We start from the raw sequence: 22,006 nt of genomic DNA, 5'->3' as shown, positions 1-22,006 counted from the left end.
GATATGCCAAGTTTTCAGCTAATAGCTCTTTGGGAATCACCTTGTTGCTGCAGAAATCCTATTTTCTGTCTGTCAAACTGTGTTTTCTTTGCTGTTTTTCATAGATGCAGCTAAAGAAATGGGATCAAATGATGTGTCTCTGTGACAAAGAGCCTAAAGATCCAGTTTAAAATGGCTTCTTTGCTAAGTTGTCTGTTCTGTGTCGACACAACACTGGTTCATCCCTTGAGTTAGGAGCCTTTTTTCTGCCTGAATGGTTCATAGGTCAGAGTTAAGAGGCTGAACAAAGAAAAACACATCAGGTACAAGGACTGAAGATGAGGGAAAAAGCAGCTAATGTCTAAAGAAAAGACCTTAAAAAAGGCTGGCGTATGATAGCTCTCGACCACTTTAAAAGATTAAAAGAGAAAAGAGTCTGGCTCCTGGGCAGCAAAATGTAAAGAGGAGGATCGATACTTCTGCACAGTTCTGTGTATCTAACAGGTCCAGCAGTCCAGCACTAATGGCTGAATGAAGCTGAAACAGCTTCCTTTGCTTTACGACAGCAAATCTGGCGGCCAGGTTTCCCTCTTTCCACGGGACTGCACTGCATTTTTATGGCTTGTCCCTGAACCCACAAATTAAAATGATGCCTCGTGCTTTGATTGGCTCCATTTTTCAAAAGTCCACAGATGACTTTCAGCTTCGTCTCAAATCCAGTGGGGCTGCGTTGATCTCAAACGGCACACATGTGGGTCAGGAGCAGGTTAATCTGTCGCCGTTTTGCTGCCTAAAAACCTCAGATGGGGGAAGTTTGAATCAGCCACATATTTACAACTCGAATTATACAGATTTTGGCAAAGTATCTGGGAAATTACCACAAAGAGGAAACACAGCAACGACCGAGACTGGGAAGCTGCTTACAGCTGGCTGAAGACAGATGGGTTTTTCCCAGAATAACATGGAAGATTTTACATTTTACAATATGATGAGAAGTGACACGGTTCAACTGAGTGTCAAATAACAAAAAGAGATGAACTCAAACTGCTGAAACTCAAGGATGAGGACCAGACAGACCAGCATTTACTCCACTCCCAGTCATGCAGGTCATTCCAGAGACAAATAAAGGGGGTCATGTGCCTCCTGATAAGCTTTAACTGGTCAGGATCAGTCTGTTTTTAACCTGATGTTGCCTAAAAAAAGCCAGTCACTCCAAATCCTGCAGGCTGACCAGCAACAGGCGTTAAATGAACGGATAAAACACACCTCTCTGTGAAAGAAAACTGTAGATTTCTATCAGTAAAAGCCAGTTAAGTTGATATTTTAGGGTTTCATGTGATTGAGGGAAAACAGTTACTTACTGTGTTGTAGACCGAATATGCAGAGAGGACGTGGAAGAGAGACTGCTGCCTGGGGGGGGGAGAGAGGGGGACACATGGGGGGAGACAAAGACATGAAAGGGAGGGATGAGAAGAAATTATTACGTCATTTCTTCACACTCGGTTTTTCTGGTTCGATAAAAATAGACATCATAGTGAAAACAGTCCCTGGTTGCTGTTGTCTGGTTCTCCTCTTCATGATGCTCCAACATCTGCAGCAGGAGACAGATGTGGCCTGCAGGCAGGCAGCCGAGCTCACACACTCTGTGTGTCTGAAGCTGCTGGAAGTCCTGCAGAATGAGGTCTGGCATCGTCCTGCTGAAATAACCACGGACCTCCCGGGAAAAGACGGCACCTTGATGGCAGCATCTGTCTCTCCAGAACTCCAACATCCAGCTGTGCATCAGTGGTACCTTCACCCAGATGAAGCCCTCCATGCCATGGACTCTGCTGCAGCCCCAGACCATCACAGACGCTGGCTTTAAACCTTCCTCTGAGAACAGCTGGATGCTCTTTCTCATCAGTTTTTCCCAGAAGCAGCTGAAACGTGGACTCATCTGCCCACAGAACACGTGTCCACTGTCTTTCTGTCCCTCTGAGATGAGCTGGAGTCCAGAGAACTGGGCCGTGGTTCTGCTCAGAGCTGATATATGGCTTCCTCCTGGTGTGATGCAGCTTCAGCTCACATTTCTGGATGCAGCCGTGGACTGTGTTGAGTGGAAATGCTTTTCCCAGCTCCTCCTGAGCCCATGTGGCTGTATGGATCATGGTGGCCTGACGGTTTCTCCTGCAGTGCTGCCTGAGGGCTCCGAGCTCATCCAGCAGGGCTTTCTGTCCTTGGCCTTTCCACACTGAGACTTCCCCAGACTCCCTGAATCTGTTCCCAATATTCTGCTCTGTAGATGCTGAAAGACCAAAGTTCTTTCCAGTCTGACTCTGAGGAATATTTCCTGAACTTATTGATGATTCTCTGATGGAGTTTGGCCCAAAGCGGTGAGCCACGACCCATCCTTGTTGGAGAGACTGAACCTTTGGTGGAAGCTGCTTTTATACCCAATCCTGACACCCTCACCTGTCAGCAGGTAACCTGCTGCTTGGAGATGGTTATTTCCATATTATATTAACTTTTCTTTCTTTATTTCCCACATGCACGGTGCTGGCATCAAATCTTAAATACAGTCAAAGTTAAACAGACAAATCTGCTCTAAAAGGGCTGAATTTGCTTTATATTAGTGGACAAACAGGTCAAATGAAGGCAATAAACAACTTACAGCTGTTGCTGTAGATTCTATAAACTTTCTGTCTTTCTTTGACTCTACAGCAGCTTTTAGAGTGTTTTGCTGCATTAAACTAGATTTCTTTTGATTTTCCAAATACATAAAAATTGGTCAGTGAAGCAGCTTAAACCTGCTCAGAAAAGACAAAACAGGAGGATGAAATGTTTTTCTCTCATTCGATATGTGTCAGTGTGAGATTGGAAAGAACATTTTGAAAGGCTGAAAACTAGATTTCTGAGTGAAATGAGATAAAACTGGAGCTAACAGACAATAAGGTTCCAGCTTATGTTAGAAGAAAGAATTCTTTCTCTCTGCATCTTTTCCTCTGATCTCTCCAGCATCTGATGCTTATTCTTGTCTTCCTTCTCTTCTTCTTCACTTCCTGTTGTCTTCCTTCTCTTCTTCTTCACTTCCTGTTGTCTTCCTTCTCTTCTTCTTCACTTCCTGTTGTCTTCCTTCTCTTCTTCTTCACTTCCTGTGACACTTTTCTTGCTGCTGTGTCTGACTCTGGGGCTCATTTTTTATTGTTTTTTACTGTTTTAACTGTTTTAACTGTGTTTCTGAGGCTTTTTTATCTCGTTGTTGGCGTTTAAAGCAAATTAAAGTTTGAAACCAAAGTAATAAAACACACATCTGAGCAGCCGTGGGTGAGTTTCACAGCAACTTTCCACACTGAGACTTCCCCAGACTCCCTGAATCTGTTCCCAATATTCTGCTCTGTAGATGCTGAAAGACCAAAGTTCTTTACAGTCTGACTCTGAGGAATATTTCCTGAACTTATTGATGATTCTCTGATGGAGTTTGGCCCAAAGTGGTGAGCCACGACCCATCCTTGTTGGAGAGGCTGAACCTTTGGTGGAAGCTGCTTTTATACCCAATCCTGACACCCTCACCTGGCAGCAGGTAACCTGCTGCTTGGAGAAGCTCCAGATGTTACTTTTATATCATATAAACTTGTGCCTGATGCTGGTTTAAATTCTAAATTAGAGAACACAACTGGAACAGAAAGAGATAAAGAGAATACAGCAGAAAACGCAGCTCATTCTCTTCTTTACGTCTGTCTAAGAGCTTCATTTGTCAGGCGACTGAACTCCAGTTAAATACTGCAACACTTCTCTTCCCCAGACTTTCCCCCGCTGCTCCCGTTCAGCCCCATCAAACCGTCAGTGACGCCGCTTTGGTGAAGGATCGGGTTCCACACAAGCCCAACGCCGCCCAGAAGATGGCTTCCTATCACCCCGAGGTCAGGCTCACTCTCAGGTTTCCCCTCTGGCTTTACAACCTGCCTGAAAACACTTTTCAGACGCCGCTGCCTGTTTCAAACCACGCCGGATTCTTATCATTACTCCCCACTGGGATCCAGCTGGAACCCAGAACTTGTGGTTTCTTCAAGAAGAAAACATCAAACATGCATTCAAACATCTGAAATATGACCCTAAAGTTCATCGTATGTCTGGAGCACAACTGGCAGCTACTCAGTCTACAACATCACTGCTGTATTCATGAAAGTTGGAGAGCTGCTTTATATCTGATGTCATGAGAAGGTGACAGAGACAGAAACAAGGGACCCTGGAGGTAAAATCATGTAACTGTTCGGCACTTAGAGCCCAACCAGAGCTGTTTACCCGATGAAAAGGACATCAGGTGGAAAACCTGAAACTTACTTGACTCCAAAGCGATCCATGAACATGACGTGGTTCCGAAAGGTCCTGTTGATGTCCAGGTCGATCTGTTTGATCTCTGATGAGCTCAGTCTGGCCTGCGCCTTCATTTTCTGAGTGGAAAAAAATCAAAAGGCATCCGTCACTGATCAGAGCAACCAATGAAATGCAAGATAAAGAAAGTACAGCCTCTTCAGGCTGAGGTCTGGACCATTGCAACACCTTGATTCTTTCCTTTTTCCCACATTCTGCTGTAGATCTGCTGCTGTGTTTGGGATCTTTGTCCTGTTGATGAGCCAGTTTCAGCCCAGCTTTAGCTGTGGGACAGATGGCCTCACATCTGACTCTAGAATACTTTGGTATCCAGAGGAGTTCATGGTGGACTCAATGACTGCAAGGTGCCCAGGTCCTGTGGCTGCAGAACCAGCCCAGATCATCAGCCCTCCACCACCGTGCTTGACAGCTGGTATGAGGTGTTTGTGCTGATATGCTGTGTTTGGTTTCCTCCAAACGTGCTGCTGTGCATTAGGACCAAACATCTCCACTTTGCTCTGGTCTGTCCAAAGGACATTGTTCCAGAAGTCTTGAGCTTTGTTCAGATGCAGCTTTGCAAACCTAAGCTGTGCTGCCATGTTCTTTTTAGAGAGAAGAGGCTTTCTCCTGCAGCCCTTCCAAACAAGCCATCCTTGTTCAGTCTTTTTCTAACTGTGCTGTCATGACCTTTAACCTTTAACATGCTAACTGAGGCCTGGAGAGTCTGAGATGTAGCTCTGGGCTTTTTCACCTTGGGGTGACCTTTAACCTTTAACATGCTAACTGAGGCCTGTGGAGTCTGAGATGTAGCTCTGGGCTTCTTCACCTTGGGGTGACCTTTAACCTTTAACATGCTAACTGAGGCCTGTAGAGTCTGAGATGTAGCTCTGGGCTTTTTCACCTTGGGGTGACCTTTAACCTTTAGCATGCTAACTGAGGCCTGTAGAGTCTGAGATGTAGCTCTGGGCTTTTTCACCTTGGGGTGAACTTGCTGGGACGTCCACTCCTGGGAAGATTGACAGCTGTCCTGAATGTTTTCCACTTGTGAATAATCTTTCTCTCTGTAGAATGATGGACTCCAGATAGTCTGGAAATGGCCTTATAACCCTTCCCAGACTGATGGCTTTCATAGAGCTGCTCACACTGACTGATGATCAGTTGATCAGAGCATTGATCAGCAGCTCCTGGCTGCTTCTTATCCTCTTAGTTTGTAAAGATGGACCTTTTGTAAAAGAAATAACGACACAAATGTTACGTGTTGTCTTTTTACCTCATTGTGAAACCTGGTAAGGACCAGATAAGTATTTATAAAGAGGGCGTCCTTTCTTTTAAACAGGACTTTAATACCTAATACAACCTCCCTTATCTGCTCATTTTCCTTTTTATTGATGTAATCCGACCTGTTTAAAGGGCGGCCGTCCCTCCTAAACCGTGTTCTTTGCTAATCTGGTTGATGGATAAATTACTGTCACTTCAGATGTGGGATTTAAGTGTCCATCTATCAGGCTGGTTAATCAAACACATTTACAAATCCACACAGAACAATGTGAATAAGAAGCTGAATAGTTTAATTTTGCACCAGTTTAACAGAAAAGTGACACATGGAGGGCAGCCAACTCTGCTCAGAGCTACATGAGGGAACCAGTCCAAGGGTTCGTGTTGAAGCCACTAAACGTCCCACTGAGTCAAAACTGACAGGAGTACAAAGATAAAGCACAAAGACACCCTCGATTATAAGTGGAACCAAGTAAAAATACATGTTAAACTCAGGCAAATACCAGCAGAGCCGCCCCTTATCTCATTATCTGGATGTTTGATTACTTACACCCTGATAAACCTGTAAATTAACAGTTTTTACAGACGTTTAATCAAAGAATTATCTTGTTCTAAATGACATGACTTCAGCTTTATGACAACCATGTCCCCAGAGTTGTGAGAATCTGGGGTCACACCTCGTATTTGCCCTCGTTGTCCCTCTTGGTCTGCTCCACGTCCAGCATCAGCGCCCAGGCCCGGCCTCGGAGCTGCAGGGGAATGCCTTTGTACACCCGTTTCACCATCTGACAGCAGAGGGAAGCAGAAACACTGAGCGAATAGAACCCCAGAGGCTCACAGAGCCACCCACTGCTCGCCCACGACAGCCTTCACAGGTTTTTCACCTTCTACTTTTTAACAATAACAGTTTTTTAAGAGTTTTTATCACAGATGTGCAAAATGTGACCAAACACTGACCTTCAAAAGAAAAACAGCATTTTTAATAAAGCCTGAGGGGAGTGAAGGCTGCTTCCACAGTGAAACTCTAAATAATTAAGCAGAGAACGCTCCCAACATGAATTAACATTTAGTTCAGGCAAAATTAGGCCTCAGGTTGACTGAATGTTGTGATTTCAGCTGAGAGCAAACGGCAAAATGTTTGAGATATGTCCAGAGTCCAACCCTAAACCATCTCTCACAGTCTCACTTTTAAGGTTTGCACATTTCATTCTCCACACATTGGACACATGCCAGTAAACACATCCAGAACTTTGTTTATGCAGGGCTGCATGTGGAATAAAGGGTCCTGGACCACCTCTGGATCTGGCCTGAGCGGTCGGATCTGAACGCGTCCTAAATCCCTTCTGAGTGCATTTATCTCTGTACTCAGCCTGTTATTAGGAGAATAAGTTCCTAACAGGGTGTCACTTCTTTCTTTATTGAGCCAAATATCAGTAGTTTTACTGTATAAATGAGGACTTTGCTGGATAAAAGCGTTTGATAAATGCATAAACTTTGGCTGAAAGCTTAAACTTCAGAATGCATGAGCTCCAGCTAATATGAGAGAAATGTTCATACCTCAGGGAAAAGCCTGAGGAATTCATTCCAGGAACCTGTTCAGCGTCACTCACCCTGTCACTGTTCCTGTATTTTTCCCACTTCTTCACCATCTTCAGCCATTTTTCTGCTCTCTCGATCTCCAGCTGCTTCCGCTGTAAACCAGAAACAAGCAGATGAAGGAAAACTCCATGGCAGCAACCGTTTGCTTCCACAGCTTTGGTGCCCCTTTACCTTCTCTTCGTGAGCCGTCGGCGCCGGCAGCTCGGCGTCGCTGCAGAGCAAAAACAAACCGTCAGCGCCCCCCGCTGGCAGGAGGTTACAGGGACAAGCATGCAGAGACACACTGAACGGACTTACTGCATGAAGCCGAAGCGGTCGGTGACTTTACATATGCTGTAGTCAGCATCCTCCCAGGGGTCGACCTCCACTCCACCCTGCCTGCCCTGGAAACACAAGCTTACATGAAAACAGAGGCCACTTTCCATTTATCTGCACCAGCAGCAAGACGTTCTGCTGTTAAGATGTCTTCAATCCTAAAAATCAAAGGAGCCAAAGATTTGAAAAACCTTTTGATGTCTATTCTGAATTATTGGTTTGCAAAGAAAGGACTTTTAATGTTGTTTGAACGTATCTGAAGGTTTTTAAAGGGGGACTCCGGTGTTTTTAAACCTTATATCTGGCATGAAATACGTTCATCTACTCACTGAGAACAGTTTGGTGAAAGTCGGCGTCCTTCAGAAGATATTTAGATAACTGGAGATCCATATAACGGAGTGAACGGGGCTTAGAGGATGCAGCCTCTAAATAAGGCATTATCTGTCTTTATTTCACCAATACTTTAAGAAGAATGAATGAATGAACGTGTGCTATAGCTCTGTTAGCTCATAGCTGCTGTTATGTGGCTACTTGCAGCTAAAGGAGAGCTAACGGAGGGATTTCTACACAGGCACTCTACTGGGACCACTTCATCCACACGCCCCCCTGCAGCACAGTTTATTCACTCCGTGCTCTGTGACAGTCGGCTAACTTCACACAGAGTTTGCTGCTGAAAGTTTTGAGCTGTGCTGTACCGGCGTGTGGATGAAGTGGTCCCAGTAGAGTGCCTGTGTAGAAATCCCTCCGTTAGCTCTCCTATAGCTGCAAGTAGCCACATAACAGCAGCTATGAGCTAACAGAGCTATAGCACACGTTCATTCATTCATTCTTCTTAAAGTATTGGTGAAATAAAGACAGATAATGCCTTATTTAGAGGCTGCATCCTCTAAGCCCCGTTCACTCCGTTATATGGATCTCCAGTTATCTAAATATCTTCCGAAGGACGCCGACTTTCACCAAACTGTTCTCGGTGAGGAGATGAACGTATTTCATGCCAGAAATAAGGTTTAAAAATACCAGAGTTCCCCTTTAAATGTATCCACATGTTCATTTGTATTCTATGCGTTGCAAGGCAGGTCATGAGAAATATCAGTCATAAATGCCATGCCTGAGGATTTCTGAAGACTGAGGGAACCAATCCTGGCTATTTTGCAGATTTGGGATGTGTAGCTATGTTCCATGTGTGGTGAGGAACCAATTAAATGAAAAGCTACCACAGACTATGAGGAGAACTTACCCCGGCTAGCGCTGGCTAGCAGCTGCTCCTGTGGCAGAGCGAGCGGGTTTTAACCACTAAGACAGTGTGAATGAGCCATTGCTAGCCAACAGTGCCCACTTGCTCAGGTGGGGACGAGGCCCCTGTTAGCCCCTAGCATACTTTTCCTTGTACGGCTATATTAGCAAGTTCACAGATCCCCACTGACAGAATTAAGAAAAAGGTGTACAGTCATAGCAAAGCTAGCTTAAGGCCATGAGAGTTTGCAGAACCAGAGGCTGTGGTTCATAGCAATGCATTTAAAAACACCTTTGGCTCTTTTCACACGTCCTTTCAAGGCATTTTAAACTTGTCATTTCATGTCAATAACATGCCAAAATGGATAGGTTTGGGCTGCAAGTACAGGCTGGGGTGGCGTTCTCTCACAGTACATAGCGTGCACTCTTGCTAACTCTTGCTAACTCTTGCTAACCCTAGCTAACGCTAGCTAACTCATTCTCCGCAGCAGCAGCTATCGTGAGAAATAAGGGTGCTGATGCTGTGGTCCAGAAACTGTTGTTCTGGAATTGCTGCACCCAGTTCTACAGAAATCCCCTTCTCATTTTGGCACAAAATGTATATTTTTGGCTTTAGCTTTTAGAGGATTAGTTTCTGCAGAAGCTGGACTTAAATAATGTTTGTTCACGAGAGCAAAAAAAGACTAAATTAAGCTGCACAGACAGCTTAATCTCCTGAAGTGAGTGTTTTAAAGGAAGTACACACATGTAGTGTTTGGGCGAAGGTTGGATTCCTTAACTAAAAAACAAAGAATATCGTAATCAAGTCATGTATCATCCCAAATGTTACAGTTCATGTAATTATCGGCAACATTAAACACTGACAGCACGAACCATGTCAACAACACTCCCTGCAGGCAGCTGCTTCCTTCAGCCTGACCATGTGCCAGAAATACACAGAGCAAAACTGGGAGCATGAGCCCAAAGCCCAAAGCTTTGACCAGAACCAGCAGGAATAAGCCTGATCCACAGAGTCAACACCCCAAAACCTGCCAACGTCCCGGTGCCAAACACACCAGGACATACACTTGTATGAAGAATCTTTTTGCCGATTATGTGTGTTTGCTTGAATATTCGTTTACTCATGTTTTGGATTTATAGCATGAATACAAATCCTAACATGATCTATATGCTGTACTGAATGTTCTGCTGAAGCTTGGAACCATGTCAAGTTCTGGCAAAGATCCCAGCTCAGGTCGAAGGACCCACAACACGAACTGCAACACTGCGGCATCTTTAAATATCGAAGGAAAAGCTCAAACGATCCATCATCTCGGCGAGTAAATCTGTGGCCAAACATACGTCAGAATCCGCTTAAACCCGCACGAAAATTAGAAGTTGTGTTTATTATGATGGAAAATCACTTTAAGCAATAATCTGACCCCAGCGTTGTCACAACAGAGGAAGCTAATCCTCACACATCCTGCGGGAGAGGATTCTCACTGTGCTCTGAATTACACAGAAGCTGCGTGGCTGGCTGCCTGCTTGGAGAGCAGCCAATCAGGCGCCTGCTGGGAGGGGCAGGAAGCTGAAGCGAGTGCACGGCGAAGTGAGTGCACGGCGAAGTGAGGTTGAGCCGGCGCTTTGGAGGCACCACGTGTGTTGAGTTAGAGAAACAAAAAAGGTTACAGAAAGACACCAAACTGCATTTATTTACACCTGCTGAGATGATTTACTGCAGCTGAGTTCATTAACTGAAAGACTCAAATATACACCCCCAATTCAAAAGATATGGAAAGACTCAAACATACACCCCCAATTCAAAAGATATGGAAAGACTTAAATATACACCCCCAATTCAAAAGATATGGAAAGACTCAAATATACACCCCCAATTCAAAAGATATGGAAAGACTCAAACATACACCCCCAATTCAAAAGATATGGAAAGACTTAAATATACACCCCCAATTCAAAAGATATGGAAAGACTTAAATATACACCCCCAATTCAAAAGATATGGAAAGACTTAAATATACACCCCCAATTCAAAAGATATGGAAAGACTCAAATATACACCCCCAATTCAAAAGATATGGAAAGACTTAAATATACACCCCCAATTCAAAAGATATGGAAAGACTCAAATATACACCCCCAATTCAAAAGATAAGGAAAGACTTAAATATACACCCCCAATTCAAAAGATATGGAAAGACTTAAATATACACCCCCAGTTCAAAAGATATGGAAAGACTTAAATATACACCCCCAGTTCAAAAGATATGGAAAGACTTAAATATACACCCCCAATTCAAAAGATATGGAAAGACTTAAATATACACCCCCAATTCAAAAGATATGGAACAGGCGGTTGAGCAGAGGATCCACAATATGTGAGGAAATCCCTGAATTGTTAAGAACTCAAAGAAAGGTGGACATAATTAGCATATTTCTCCCTCTACAGTGCAGGATATTATTAACCCTAAGCTGGATACTGTCTCAGTTTTTGTTATGTCACAGTTTATGTTTAACCATGTTTTGTTCTAGTCATGTTTTTCCCCCGTCACGTTCAGTTCACTCAAGTCACCTGGTTAATTGTTCACAGCTGCACCTCATGTCACTGATCACTCCCTCCACAGTATTTAGCTTCCTGGTTTCCTTTCAGTCACTGCAGAATCCTCACTATCCCTCCATGATTTGCATGAAGGTAAGTCTGGGTTTCATGCCTCATTCATAGCCATAGTCCTGTTTTATTCATAGTCTTGTCTTATTTCTTTCATAGCCTTGGTTTTGTTAACATTAAGTATTTTTTAATCCGGCTCGGCCGCGCTTTTTGTTCTTGCCTTTTGCTCCCTATTTTGTGGAATAAACCTTGTTTTTGTGAACGAAAGAGCTGCATCTGGGTCCTACCTCACCATCGTTCCGTGACAGATACCCTCTGATCTCTAATAGGTTTGTGTCTCAAGAACACTTCTTCTACTGAATTACAAGCACTAGCAATGTCACCTTTATCATCACTAAGTTTATTCACTTCAAGCATTATTTTCACGCTCTTTAATCGTTACACCACTAGGCCACAGGGCTAATTTCATCTAATTTCATCTAATTTCATCTAATTTAATCGTCCGAGTCAACAAACAATAAAAAAAACTCACATCAGTCAACTGCCGTCTTCCCAGATATGATATAATATACCAGATATTCCCAGAAATTAAACTATCCATTCTCTCTTTTGTGGATGTCCGCCTCAGTTGTTGTTTCCAACTTGTCATTTATTCGCTTCAGACTCGTTAAAGGAAACATGTCTGATTCATTTGACTTTTTTAAGCTTGATAAAGATAGTTTCAGCTACTCAGTTCGATGTAACCTGAATGATAAAGAAGTATCACGTGTGAGGAGGAGTGATCCAAACCTCCTCAGTGGTCGTTCACTCGGTTAAAACCAACTATACAGCAGTTCAGGAAAATTACATGTATTTTTCATCATTTTATGATCATTTTCATTCTAAATGAACAAAAACACAAAAACTAAATGACTTAGATTACTGTGAGTTCCCTTATCTCCTGTTACTGTGAATATTATCATTTCCAGAATCGTGCAGCCCAATGCAAAGCTGTTGGAACCAGACAAAGACACACAAAGACAGCCTATTTTCTCCATGAAACTATCCAAAGCAGTATTAGTTTGGTCTTCAACCTGCATGTGTGTTAGCTGTCCTCCTGAAGTACACACAGCTGGTGGGGGTGGATCTTTTTCCAGCCCTGCTTCTCCTCAGGTTGAAGTGTGGCCGGACACCTGCATCCTCCCACAGGTCTCCAGTCCCTGGAGGTCAGGGTCCAGTCAGTAACTGTCGCAGCTCTTCACGCAACATTGGCCACGAAGCAAACCTCTTCACAGCCGCCTCTTCCAAGCTGCTCCAAGAGCTAAATTTAACCTCCGACTGCCACCGTACCCGTCCACCTCCAGTTCAACGCCGCGTCAGCACATTCACAGCTGACTGCAGCTGCTGGTGAGACCGAGGCAGCGAACTGCTCTGCTGTTTCACATCTGTGCCACTGAGTTAATGAGTTAATGTTATGTTTATGCATTTAGCTTTTATCCAAAGCCACTTACCGGGGGCGACCACCAAAAGCGTTGTGAGCGACCACAGCCGCTCACGACGCTCACAACCCGCCGCTTCTACTTCTTCTGCCGCCGGAAGAGGCCAAAGGGGCGGGGCTTATATGTATAGCAACTAGCATATATATATATAATAATCCATCCATACATCGGTTCCCTCTTTCACCATGGATCGTACTCTGGGCAGCCTTCTTTGTGTTTCTTTGTGTTTGCGCTCTGCCGTTTTCCGCCTTTTTTTCCACCTTTTTTTCTGCTTTTTTTCTTCCTTTTTTCACCTTTTTTTCTGCCTTTTTTTCACCTTTTTTCTGCCTTTTTTTTCACCTTTTTTCTGCCTTTTTTTTTCACCTTTTTTCTGCCTTTTTTTTCACCTTTTTTTCTGCCTTTTTTTCACCTTTTTTCCCGCCTTTTTTTCACCTTTTTTCCGCCTTCGGAATCCAGGTCGGCCCTAATTGGCTGTCGTCGCGTAGCGTCACTGCTCATTTGCATAAAGTTGAGCCTTTCTCAACTCATGAAGCTCACAGCGCCGGCCGCTCATCGACGCCAGCTTACATTGAAAATGAACAGCAGCTGGCCGCTCACGCCGCTTTTGGTGTGAGCCCCCGGTTACAGGTAGGCAGGTAGGGTAAGGGGGCATTTCCTAAGGACCCCTACTGGAGGTAATACCCTTCATGCAGGGGATTTGAACCCAGGTCACATGAAAGGTGGCAATCTTACCACCACACTATCCAGTCCCCAGTTAAAGTATGAGTTAGTGAGCGGGGCTGTTTTGTTGCTGAGGAGGTGTCCAATATGGTTCCACCGGCTTCATCAGAACATCAGAATTGACCTTAAAGCTTCACCTATTACTGCCAAATCAATCTATCATTAAATCAAAGTCACAAATAATAGCTTTAAACAAATCACAGCAGCGCAGAATCTGAGTTGAGGAGCATGGAAATGTTGGTACAGCCGGAGGCTTGATGTGACGTTTAATAGGAAAGAAATGGAGACAAAGCACGAAATAAGCATCAGCTTCCTGATAATCTCCTGGGATTCTCCTAAAAACTCATCTCTGTTCATCCAAATCACATATTTATCCCATCGTGCCTCAAAACTGCAAACACTTTACCTAATTTAGCATACAAACATAATTAATATGCAAATTTGTGTTTGTCCAACCTCACAGGTTCACACTATTGTTTCCTTTAGTTTGTTCCTTATGAAGTTGTTCAGAAATGTTCTTTTTCTCATGATAAGCTGCAGTGATGGTTTCCTGTGGGACGTTATCAGTCTCTCTCATGGTTCTGGAGGAATCTCGGCCCTCTTCTCTCCAGCGCTGCTTCAGCTCATTGAGGTTTGCAGCATTGGTTTCTGCACAGCTCTCTTAAGGTCCCACCACAGCATTTCAGTCAGGCTGAGCTCTGGACTCTAACTGGACCATTGCAACACCTTGATTCTTCTCTTTTTCCCACATTCTGCTGTAGATCTGCTGCTGTGTTTGGGATCTTTGTCCTGTTGATGAGCCAGTTTCAGCCCAGCTTTAGCTGTGGGACAGATGGCCTCACATCTGACTCTAGAATACTTTGGTATCCAGAGGAGTTCATGGTGGACTCAATGACTGCAAGGTGCCCAGGTCCTGTGGCTGCAGAACCAGCCCAGATCATCAGCCCTCCACCACCGTGCTTGACAGCTGGTATGAGGTGTTTGTGCTGATATGCTGTGTTTGGTTTCCTCCAAACGTGCTGCTGTGCATTAGGACCAAACATCTCCACTTTGCTCTGGTCTGTCCAAAGGACATTGTTCCAGAAGTCTTGAGCTTTGTTCAGATGCAGCTTTGCAAACCTAAGCTGTGCTGCCATGTTCTTTTTAGAGAGAAGAGGCTTTCTCCTGCAGCCCTTCCAAACAAGCCATCCTTGTTCAGCCTTTTTCTAACTGTGCTGCCATGACCTTTAACCTTTAACATGCTAACTGAGGCCTGTAGAGTCTGAGATGAATGACCTTTAACCTTTAGCATGCTAACTGAGGCCTGTAGAGTCTGAGATGTAGCTCTGGGCTTTTTCACCTTGGGGTGACCTTTAACCTTTAGCATGGTAACTGAGGCCTGTAGAGTCTGAGATGTAGCTCTGGGCTTCTTCACCTTGGGGTGAACTTGCTGGGACGTCCACTCCTGGGAAGATTGACAGCTGTCCTGAATGTTTTCCACTATAGATATATGGGCTTAAAGTACAGGGTTTTAATATATCTTTAATTTGGGGGGAATATTTCCGACAACTTTTCCCACTAAGCTTCTTCTAAGTCCAACTTTCTGTTCTTGTAACACATTGATTGTATTGAATCACATTCTCTTCCTGCTCTGCTGGGCAGTTGTGCAGATAGTCTCTTCCCCATGGGAGTTATCCAGTTATGAACCTGTAAATAGGGACAACATATGGTGTCGCAGAGTTCAAACTCTGAGTAATCAAATGTGTCGCCGGTAAGTTCGTAGTATCTGCAGCAAGAGGGCGCTGTAGGTTCTTTTGAGTAATTATCAAAGAGAAAACAGAGCTTCAGGGTATACAGTCCATCCCAGAGTCACCAGTTCAACATGAAAGTCAAACTAAAGGAGGCTGACCTCATCACCACCATTTAGGTTTAGTTGCTAACTCGCTTTGAAAGTGAACATCTTCTTCACATCAGTTTTTAATATCAGTTTGTAAAGCCTGCCGTCACCTCAAACCTCAGGCACAAGCATGTCATTACACCATGTGTTATTAATGCAGCACACACACATCCTCCCACACACTTTCATTCTTCTCAGCGTCTGCTGCTTTTTTAACCACAATATCAACATGTGAACCCGTCCTCCCACACAGGAATAACATGAGGAGAAGCTTTAAAGTCTGAAAACACTTATCTGTTGGTTGGGATCTCAGACTCACCGTTGCATATTTTAAGATGATATCAGCCCGTTCCTCTGCTATTAGAGTCTCAATGTCTTTCTTCATGTCAATATCTGCTGAAAGAGGAAAGCAAAATGTGCATGAGCAGAAGAACAACGTGAACATCCGAAGATGGCTCAGAGAAAAAGAACATGGCTGATAGGTGTGGGCTGCTGCTGGCCTCCAAGCCAACAGGACGAGCTGGAAATGCTGAGGTAACCACCACAGAAACTCAGCAGCTATCAGAGCATTATCATAGCTGTGGGTATGTGTTGTGGGAAAAGCATCAGAGGCAAACTACTGGACACCTAAGAAACGAATTGTTCATGTATTTTGCCCAGAAAATAATTATTCACAAATACTTGGCCCAAAATGATAAAACTGCTAGTTACAGGGTATAACCCCAACCATTTTTTCTATTTATATGTATATTAAATTACGATTAAATTACGATATTGCGATAATTTTGGGTTTAAGATAAAAAAAATAAAAAGCCCGGAAACGTTACGGTAATGAACTTTAAGGTTGAAATGTTGTCATAAAATATAGAGTAATCCATCAAATGCAATGACAACAGTAGTTCTACAATTGTGTAGTGTGTTGTGGGAAAAGCATCAGAGGCAAACTACTGGACACCTAAGAAACGAATTGTTCATGTATTTTGCCCAGAAAATACTTGGCCCAAAATGATAAAACTGCTAGTTAAAGGGTATAACCCCAACCATTTTTTCTATTTATATGTATATTAAATTACGATATTGCGATAATTTTGGGTTTAAGATAAAAAAAATAAAAAGCCCGGAAACGTTACGGTAATGAACTTTAAGGTTGAAATGTTGTCATAAAATATAGAGTAATCCATAAAATGCAATGACAACAGTAGTTCTACAATTAGTACATACCATAGTTTTATATATAATACAAAAGGTTGATTGTTTTAGTAGTTTAGTCGATCAAATCCTTACAGACACGTCAAAATGCAATTTCGTGAGAATCACCCAGAAACTCAGAGTAACTGAGCAGCTTCAGGCTTACCAGAGCATTATCATAGCTGTGGGAATGTGTTGTGGGAAAAGCATCAGAGGCAAACTACTGGACACCTAAGAAACTCGGCACTGACTAAACCTTAGATGTGATGAACCCGGCTCCTACTGGGACTCGAGTCCTCACTGAGACCAAAGAAGTGGACCACATCAGTCCAGCTGTGAGGTCTTTCCACCGGCTGCCGGTCCATCAGAGGATAGACTTTAAAGTTCTGATGCTGGTCCATCAGAGGATAGACTTTAAAGTTCTGATGCTGCTCTATAAAGCTCTGAATGGTCCAAAATGCATCAGTGACCTCCTGACCCACTATGAACCTCCCAGACCCCTCAGGTCATCTGGATCCGGTTCTTTATCAGTTCCCAGAGTCAGAACCAGACCTGGAGAAGCTGCATTCAGCTTCTATGCTCCACATGTCTGGAACAAACTCCCAGAAAGCCTCAGATCAGCTGAAACTCTCAGTATTTAAGTCCAGGTTGAAGAAACATCTATTTTCAGCTGCTTTTGAATAAGCTTGAGTTTCAAAACGGAATCATATTTTAACTCCTGATTTTATCTTTCATATATATAATTTTTTCTGATTTTATCCATTGTTCTTATTTCTTTCTTTTGCTCAAATTTTAAATCATGCTTTTGTATTTTCTATTTCTTATGTTTTAATGTCTCTGTAAAGCACTTTGAATCACCTTGTCGTTGAATTGTTCAACACAAATAAACTCGACTTGCCTTGGGACGTGGTCATTTATTTAGGAACCAGGTTATAATGAGCAGCATCGTGCAGAACTGTCCATCAGACAGCTTCTCCAAAGAGCTCCGAAGGCCTCCGAGCCACCAGCATGGCAGTGACATCCTCCTCAGACCAACACTAAGGTCGTGTGACAGGAGAGCAGACCTTGGCGGACTGCATCATAACGTATGTGTGCTTTACTGAACTGCAGCACAAGTGCAAACACGCCACAAACCTCTGCTGCGGCGCTGTAGCCGCCTGTTTTTAAACACAGGGATGCTTGTAGTCATGGCCAGAAACGCACATAGTTTTGTGAGGTTGATGATTGATATGACTCAGAAGGAGAAGACATGAAATTTACCCAGCTGTAACTCCAGAACAGGCACTTTCAGCTGCCGAAATGAACTGAAAACCAATCGTGGTCATAATCAATCATCATCCAAGCAACTAAGCTGAACTTTTAGTGTGAAAGGAATATTTTTGCTGTTAAAACGTCAATACGATGACTAACAAATCTTTTACTGTGTATTTTCCTGACGACCACTTCCATGACGCTCAAAGGGGAACTCCGGTGTTTTTAAACCTTATTTCTGGCATGAAATACCTTCATCTGCTCACTGAGAACAGTTTGGTGAAAGTCGGCGTCCTTCGGAAGATATCTAGATAACTGGAGATCCATATAACGGAGAGAACGGGGCTTAGAGGATGCAGCCTCTAAATAAGGCATCATCTGTCTTTATTTCACCAATACTTTAAGAAGAATGAATGAATGAACGTGTGCTATAGCTCTGTTTCATGCCAGAAATAAGGTTTAAAAATACCGGAGTTCCCCTTTAACTCATGAAAGTTAAACACTAATAAAATGAAAAGTTTTGCAGCTGAAGTTGTGCTGAGACAACGATGTTCTACTCTGTTAACATTCCCACTGTGAACGCCTCTAATGTGCATTTGAACATCAGTCGGTATGACAGCATGTTTGAATTGGCCTTTGTTCAATAGCATCACAACCTAAGAGCCATTCAGGCATGTACCAAAGCCAATACTCATTTCTGTCTGTTTCCTTCAAGCAACCAAACTTTCCAGTAACCTTTAAAGTGTCCTGATCAATAGTTCTCCAGCTTTCTGAAGGTTTTCTTTGGATGTTTTCTGCTTTTTCACTCATTTTCAGTCCAGTTTTTGCTTTGTTCAGCCTCTTAACTCTGACCTTTGAATCTATGAATGATTCAGGCAGAAAAAAGGCTCCTAACTCAAGGGATGAACCAGTGTTGTGTCGACACAGAACAGACAACTTAGCAAAGAAGCCATTTTAAACTGGATCTTTAGGCACTTTGTCACAAAGACACATCATTTGTTCCCATTTCTTTAGCTGCATCTATGAAAAACAGCAAAGAAAACACAGTTTGACAGACAGAAAATAGGATTTCTGCAGCAACAAGGTGATTCCCAAAGAGCTATTAGCTGAAAACTTGGCATATCTCAGCATGGTGTGCAGTGTGTCCTTAAAACATTTGAGGAAACTGGACAAGTGGAGGACAAAAGAAGAAGTGTCAGGCCTAAAAAACTATCTACAGCAGATGAACAGGATCTGAAAGTGATGTCCTTAAGAAAGAGGAAAAAATCCAGCTGTGACCTGACAGGACCTGAGAGATGCATCTGGACCTTCAGCTGATCCATCTACTGTTGGCCCAAGCCTCATCAGAAATGGGCTCCATGGAAGGGTGGCTGTCAAGAAGCCGTTCTTAAGGAAGGGAAACAGGGAGAAAAGGCTGAGCTGTGCCAAATGACACAAGAAGTGGACTGAAAATCAGTGGCAACAGGTCTTATGGAGGGATGAATCCTCCCCAGAGCCCGGACCTCAACATTATAGAAGCAGTGTGGGATCATCTGACAGAGAACGGAACAAAAGGCAGCCCACATCCAAAGAAGAGCTTTGGGATGTCCTTCAAGAAGCCTGGAGAACTATTCCTGAAGACTCCTTAAAGAAATGACAGAAAGCTGGTCTCAGAGGGTTCAGGCTGTGTTGGAGAATAAAGGAGCTCAGACCAGAGATTCACTTTAAAGCTGCTGAGAACTGATAAAAAACTCTGGTTTTACATCAGATTCTGTACTTAAATGTATGTTTACATCAAGAAAAGTGAGACTTTTTCACTGTATCATAGCAGCACAACAGACAGTTATGATCATAACTTTAAGTCTTTTAAAATGATGAACAGAATCCAAACGGAAGCTGGAGTCTTGCTGTCAAACCATCTCCAAACAAAACAGCATGAGTTTTAATCCCACTTAATCTTCAACCGCTGTACACCAATGACAGGACATGGACCAGTAATCTGGACATACTACGGAGCACGCAAAGCCTCTGGATTAGGAATATCTCCAACGAGGAGTTATGTGGTGAAAGTCTGTTTTTCCCAAAGAGCTTTGAGGATCTGCTCACAGATCTGTGGGCAGCAGGTCCAGCAGCGTGGTCCCGTGGGGATTTAGATAGTTCCTCTGTTGATTTAATGGTCCAAAGTAACAGAAAAAAAGGTTATTTAACAAGACAAAGTGCTTTTTCTGTGTTGCACAATTGTTTGAGCAATGAATTAGTTCCCACAAGCCTTCACTCTCTGATCAGACAAACCAAAGCAGAGGTTGAAAGAGGTTTTCATCAATTGAAAATGTGTTACGGTAATGAATTTATTTGGTCAACGACTCAATAAAACATTCCGAAAATGTATTAAAGAACGTGTATTGATCACTAATTTTAATTGAGCCAGTTAATTGAGACCCTGCTTAATACTAATAAGAGAAAAAAAATAGCAAAATTGACCTAAATTTGGTTTTGTAAAAGTTAGGACAGTTTCATGAGAATCACCCATCTGCCCCTACACAGATATCACAGCTGGAAGCACCAGAAATCAGTGGAGAAATGACTGAATCCTGTCAGTAACAGGTGAGGACTGATGTGCCGTGAAACTCCAGGAACCCCTGCCTCCTCTGAGCATCACAGGGGAAAAGACCACAGCTATTTCAAGTGCTGAGAGGCTAAAAAACGTCTGTTTCAGAGCCAAAAATGACCCCCGAAGTCCTGAGAGCCAAAACATTTCAGTTCCAGCCAAGGAACGAGTCGTACCCGGGCCGTGGGATAAGTTCTATGAGATGCACAAAGCTTCAAACAGTTGGAGGGAAACTACAGGCCGGTCACAATTTGCTCCATTTTCTAAAGAAGTGGCAGCTTAAATAGAGCATTTGTGATGCACAGCGATGGGAAACATCATCAGTTATCTGAACATGAGATGCTAATCCGTGCCTCTGGTACTTTCCTTGGTGCAGAAAAGCCTAAATGTCTCTGACAGAAGATGCAGAAACTAACTTCAAATATTTACTGTCGATCGATGCGGTTTCATCATTTTTCATTTACATTTATCTCATTTATTTTCTCCTCCTCTTGGAAGGAAGGGTCTCTTTTGACTTTCCAACTTAAAAAATGCTGGTGAGAATACTCTGAATAAACATCAGAATCAGTTGCTGAAGACCTCAAACATTTGGATACTGGAGATATTTCAGCATTAGGTATTCTGATCCCACAAATACTTTACATCTGCTCAGTCAGCAAAGGTTTCCAGCGTTATAAATCCGATGGAAACTGTTTCAGGACGACAACACAGCCGCTGGGCCGCTGCTGACGTTCAGCTGGAAGGTCGATGGCTTACAGAAGCTTTAAATACGAGCCGTCATCCGAAGCATATGGCGGCAGCCGCCTGTGGTCACAGGCGAGCTCTGGCAGGATTCCCAGCTGAAGGGCGGGGGCCCAAACCGGGAGAAGAGAGCATGGAGACTGGACGGCTCCCCTTTCCTCTACCTGACTGACCCACAGAGTTCCCTAAGCACCCAGGACCCTGGGTGTGTTTAAACCCGGTCTGGACTTCCACCCTCATTAAATAAACTTCAGTCTACAGTGGTGGTTTACGGTGGGGGGGGTGTTAGAAGTGGAAAACGTGTAATTCTGTTCATGAAAACATGTTTTTTACGGACTGATTCTTAAAGGGATATTCAGCTGCAGGCAGAGCACTCTCAGTTTGGAGAATCTGGAGAATTAGGACCGGGAAACTCAGGTTTGGTGTCGCCATTCTGGCTCAAACGCACAGCGTCGCACGCCAAAATTTAACTAATTAACAATTAGTAAAGGATCCTATAACCTGTGTGAGGGGCGCGTCTGAAAGCCAGAAAGAGGGTGCAACCAGATCTTTCTCAGGCATCAAAACCCAAGAGGGCCCAGCTCCTGGAAATGTGAGAAAACCATCAACAGCTGCTTAAAAGTGAAACGGAGAAGTTTGTTTACGGATACTTCCTGGATATTTCCTTGGTGTCGGACGCCAACTGTTCACAAAGAGACCTGCAGTGTGGTTATGGGGTTGTGTAATTACCGGTCTGGGGAGCAGGATCGAAGCTTTAACCTTTAAAGTGTCTGTGAGACCTGAATTTCCTGATCTGCACCGGACCAAAG

General features: G+C 43.5%; 1 protein-coding gene across 2 annotated transcripts in view; it reads right to left on the bottom strand.

Annotated features, from left to right (window-relative positions):
- The window catches only part of LOC140301398 (USP6 N-terminal-like protein), a 28,538-nt gene that overhangs the window by 5,185 nt on the left and 1,347 nt on the right, over positions 1 to 22,006 (bottom strand). The window contains exons 2-8 of one of the 2 annotated variants that reach the window (XM_072379802.1): positions 15,750 to 15,826; positions 7,501 to 7,586; positions 7,375 to 7,414; positions 7,215 to 7,295; positions 6,282 to 6,389; positions 4,300 to 4,409; positions 1,341 to 1,389 (exon numbers count right to left, since the gene is read on the bottom strand). In XM_072379802.1, the coding sequence (XP_072235903.1) occupies positions 1,341 to 1,389; positions 4,300 to 4,409; positions 6,282 to 6,389; positions 7,215 to 7,295; positions 7,375 to 7,414; positions 7,501 to 7,586; positions 15,750 to 15,826 (551 nt within the window). The remainder of the gene's footprint in view (positions 1 to 1,340; positions 1,390 to 4,299; positions 4,410 to 6,281; positions 6,390 to 7,214; positions 7,296 to 7,374; positions 7,415 to 7,500; positions 7,587 to 15,749; positions 15,827 to 22,006) is intronic. The other variant, XM_072379803.1, reaches the window with a different exon arrangement.

This window comes from Leuresthes tenuis, unplaced genomic scaffold (genome assembly GCF_036924035.1).
Source record: "Leuresthes tenuis unplaced genomic scaffold, fLeuTen1.0.hap1 SCAF_2, whole genome shotgun sequence".
NCBI lineage: Eukaryota > Metazoa > Chordata > Actinopteri > Atheriniformes > Atherinopsidae > Leuresthes > Leuresthes tenuis.
The sequence above is the reverse complement of the archived record's forward strand: the minus strand, read 5'-3'. Positions and strand labels throughout refer to the sequence as shown.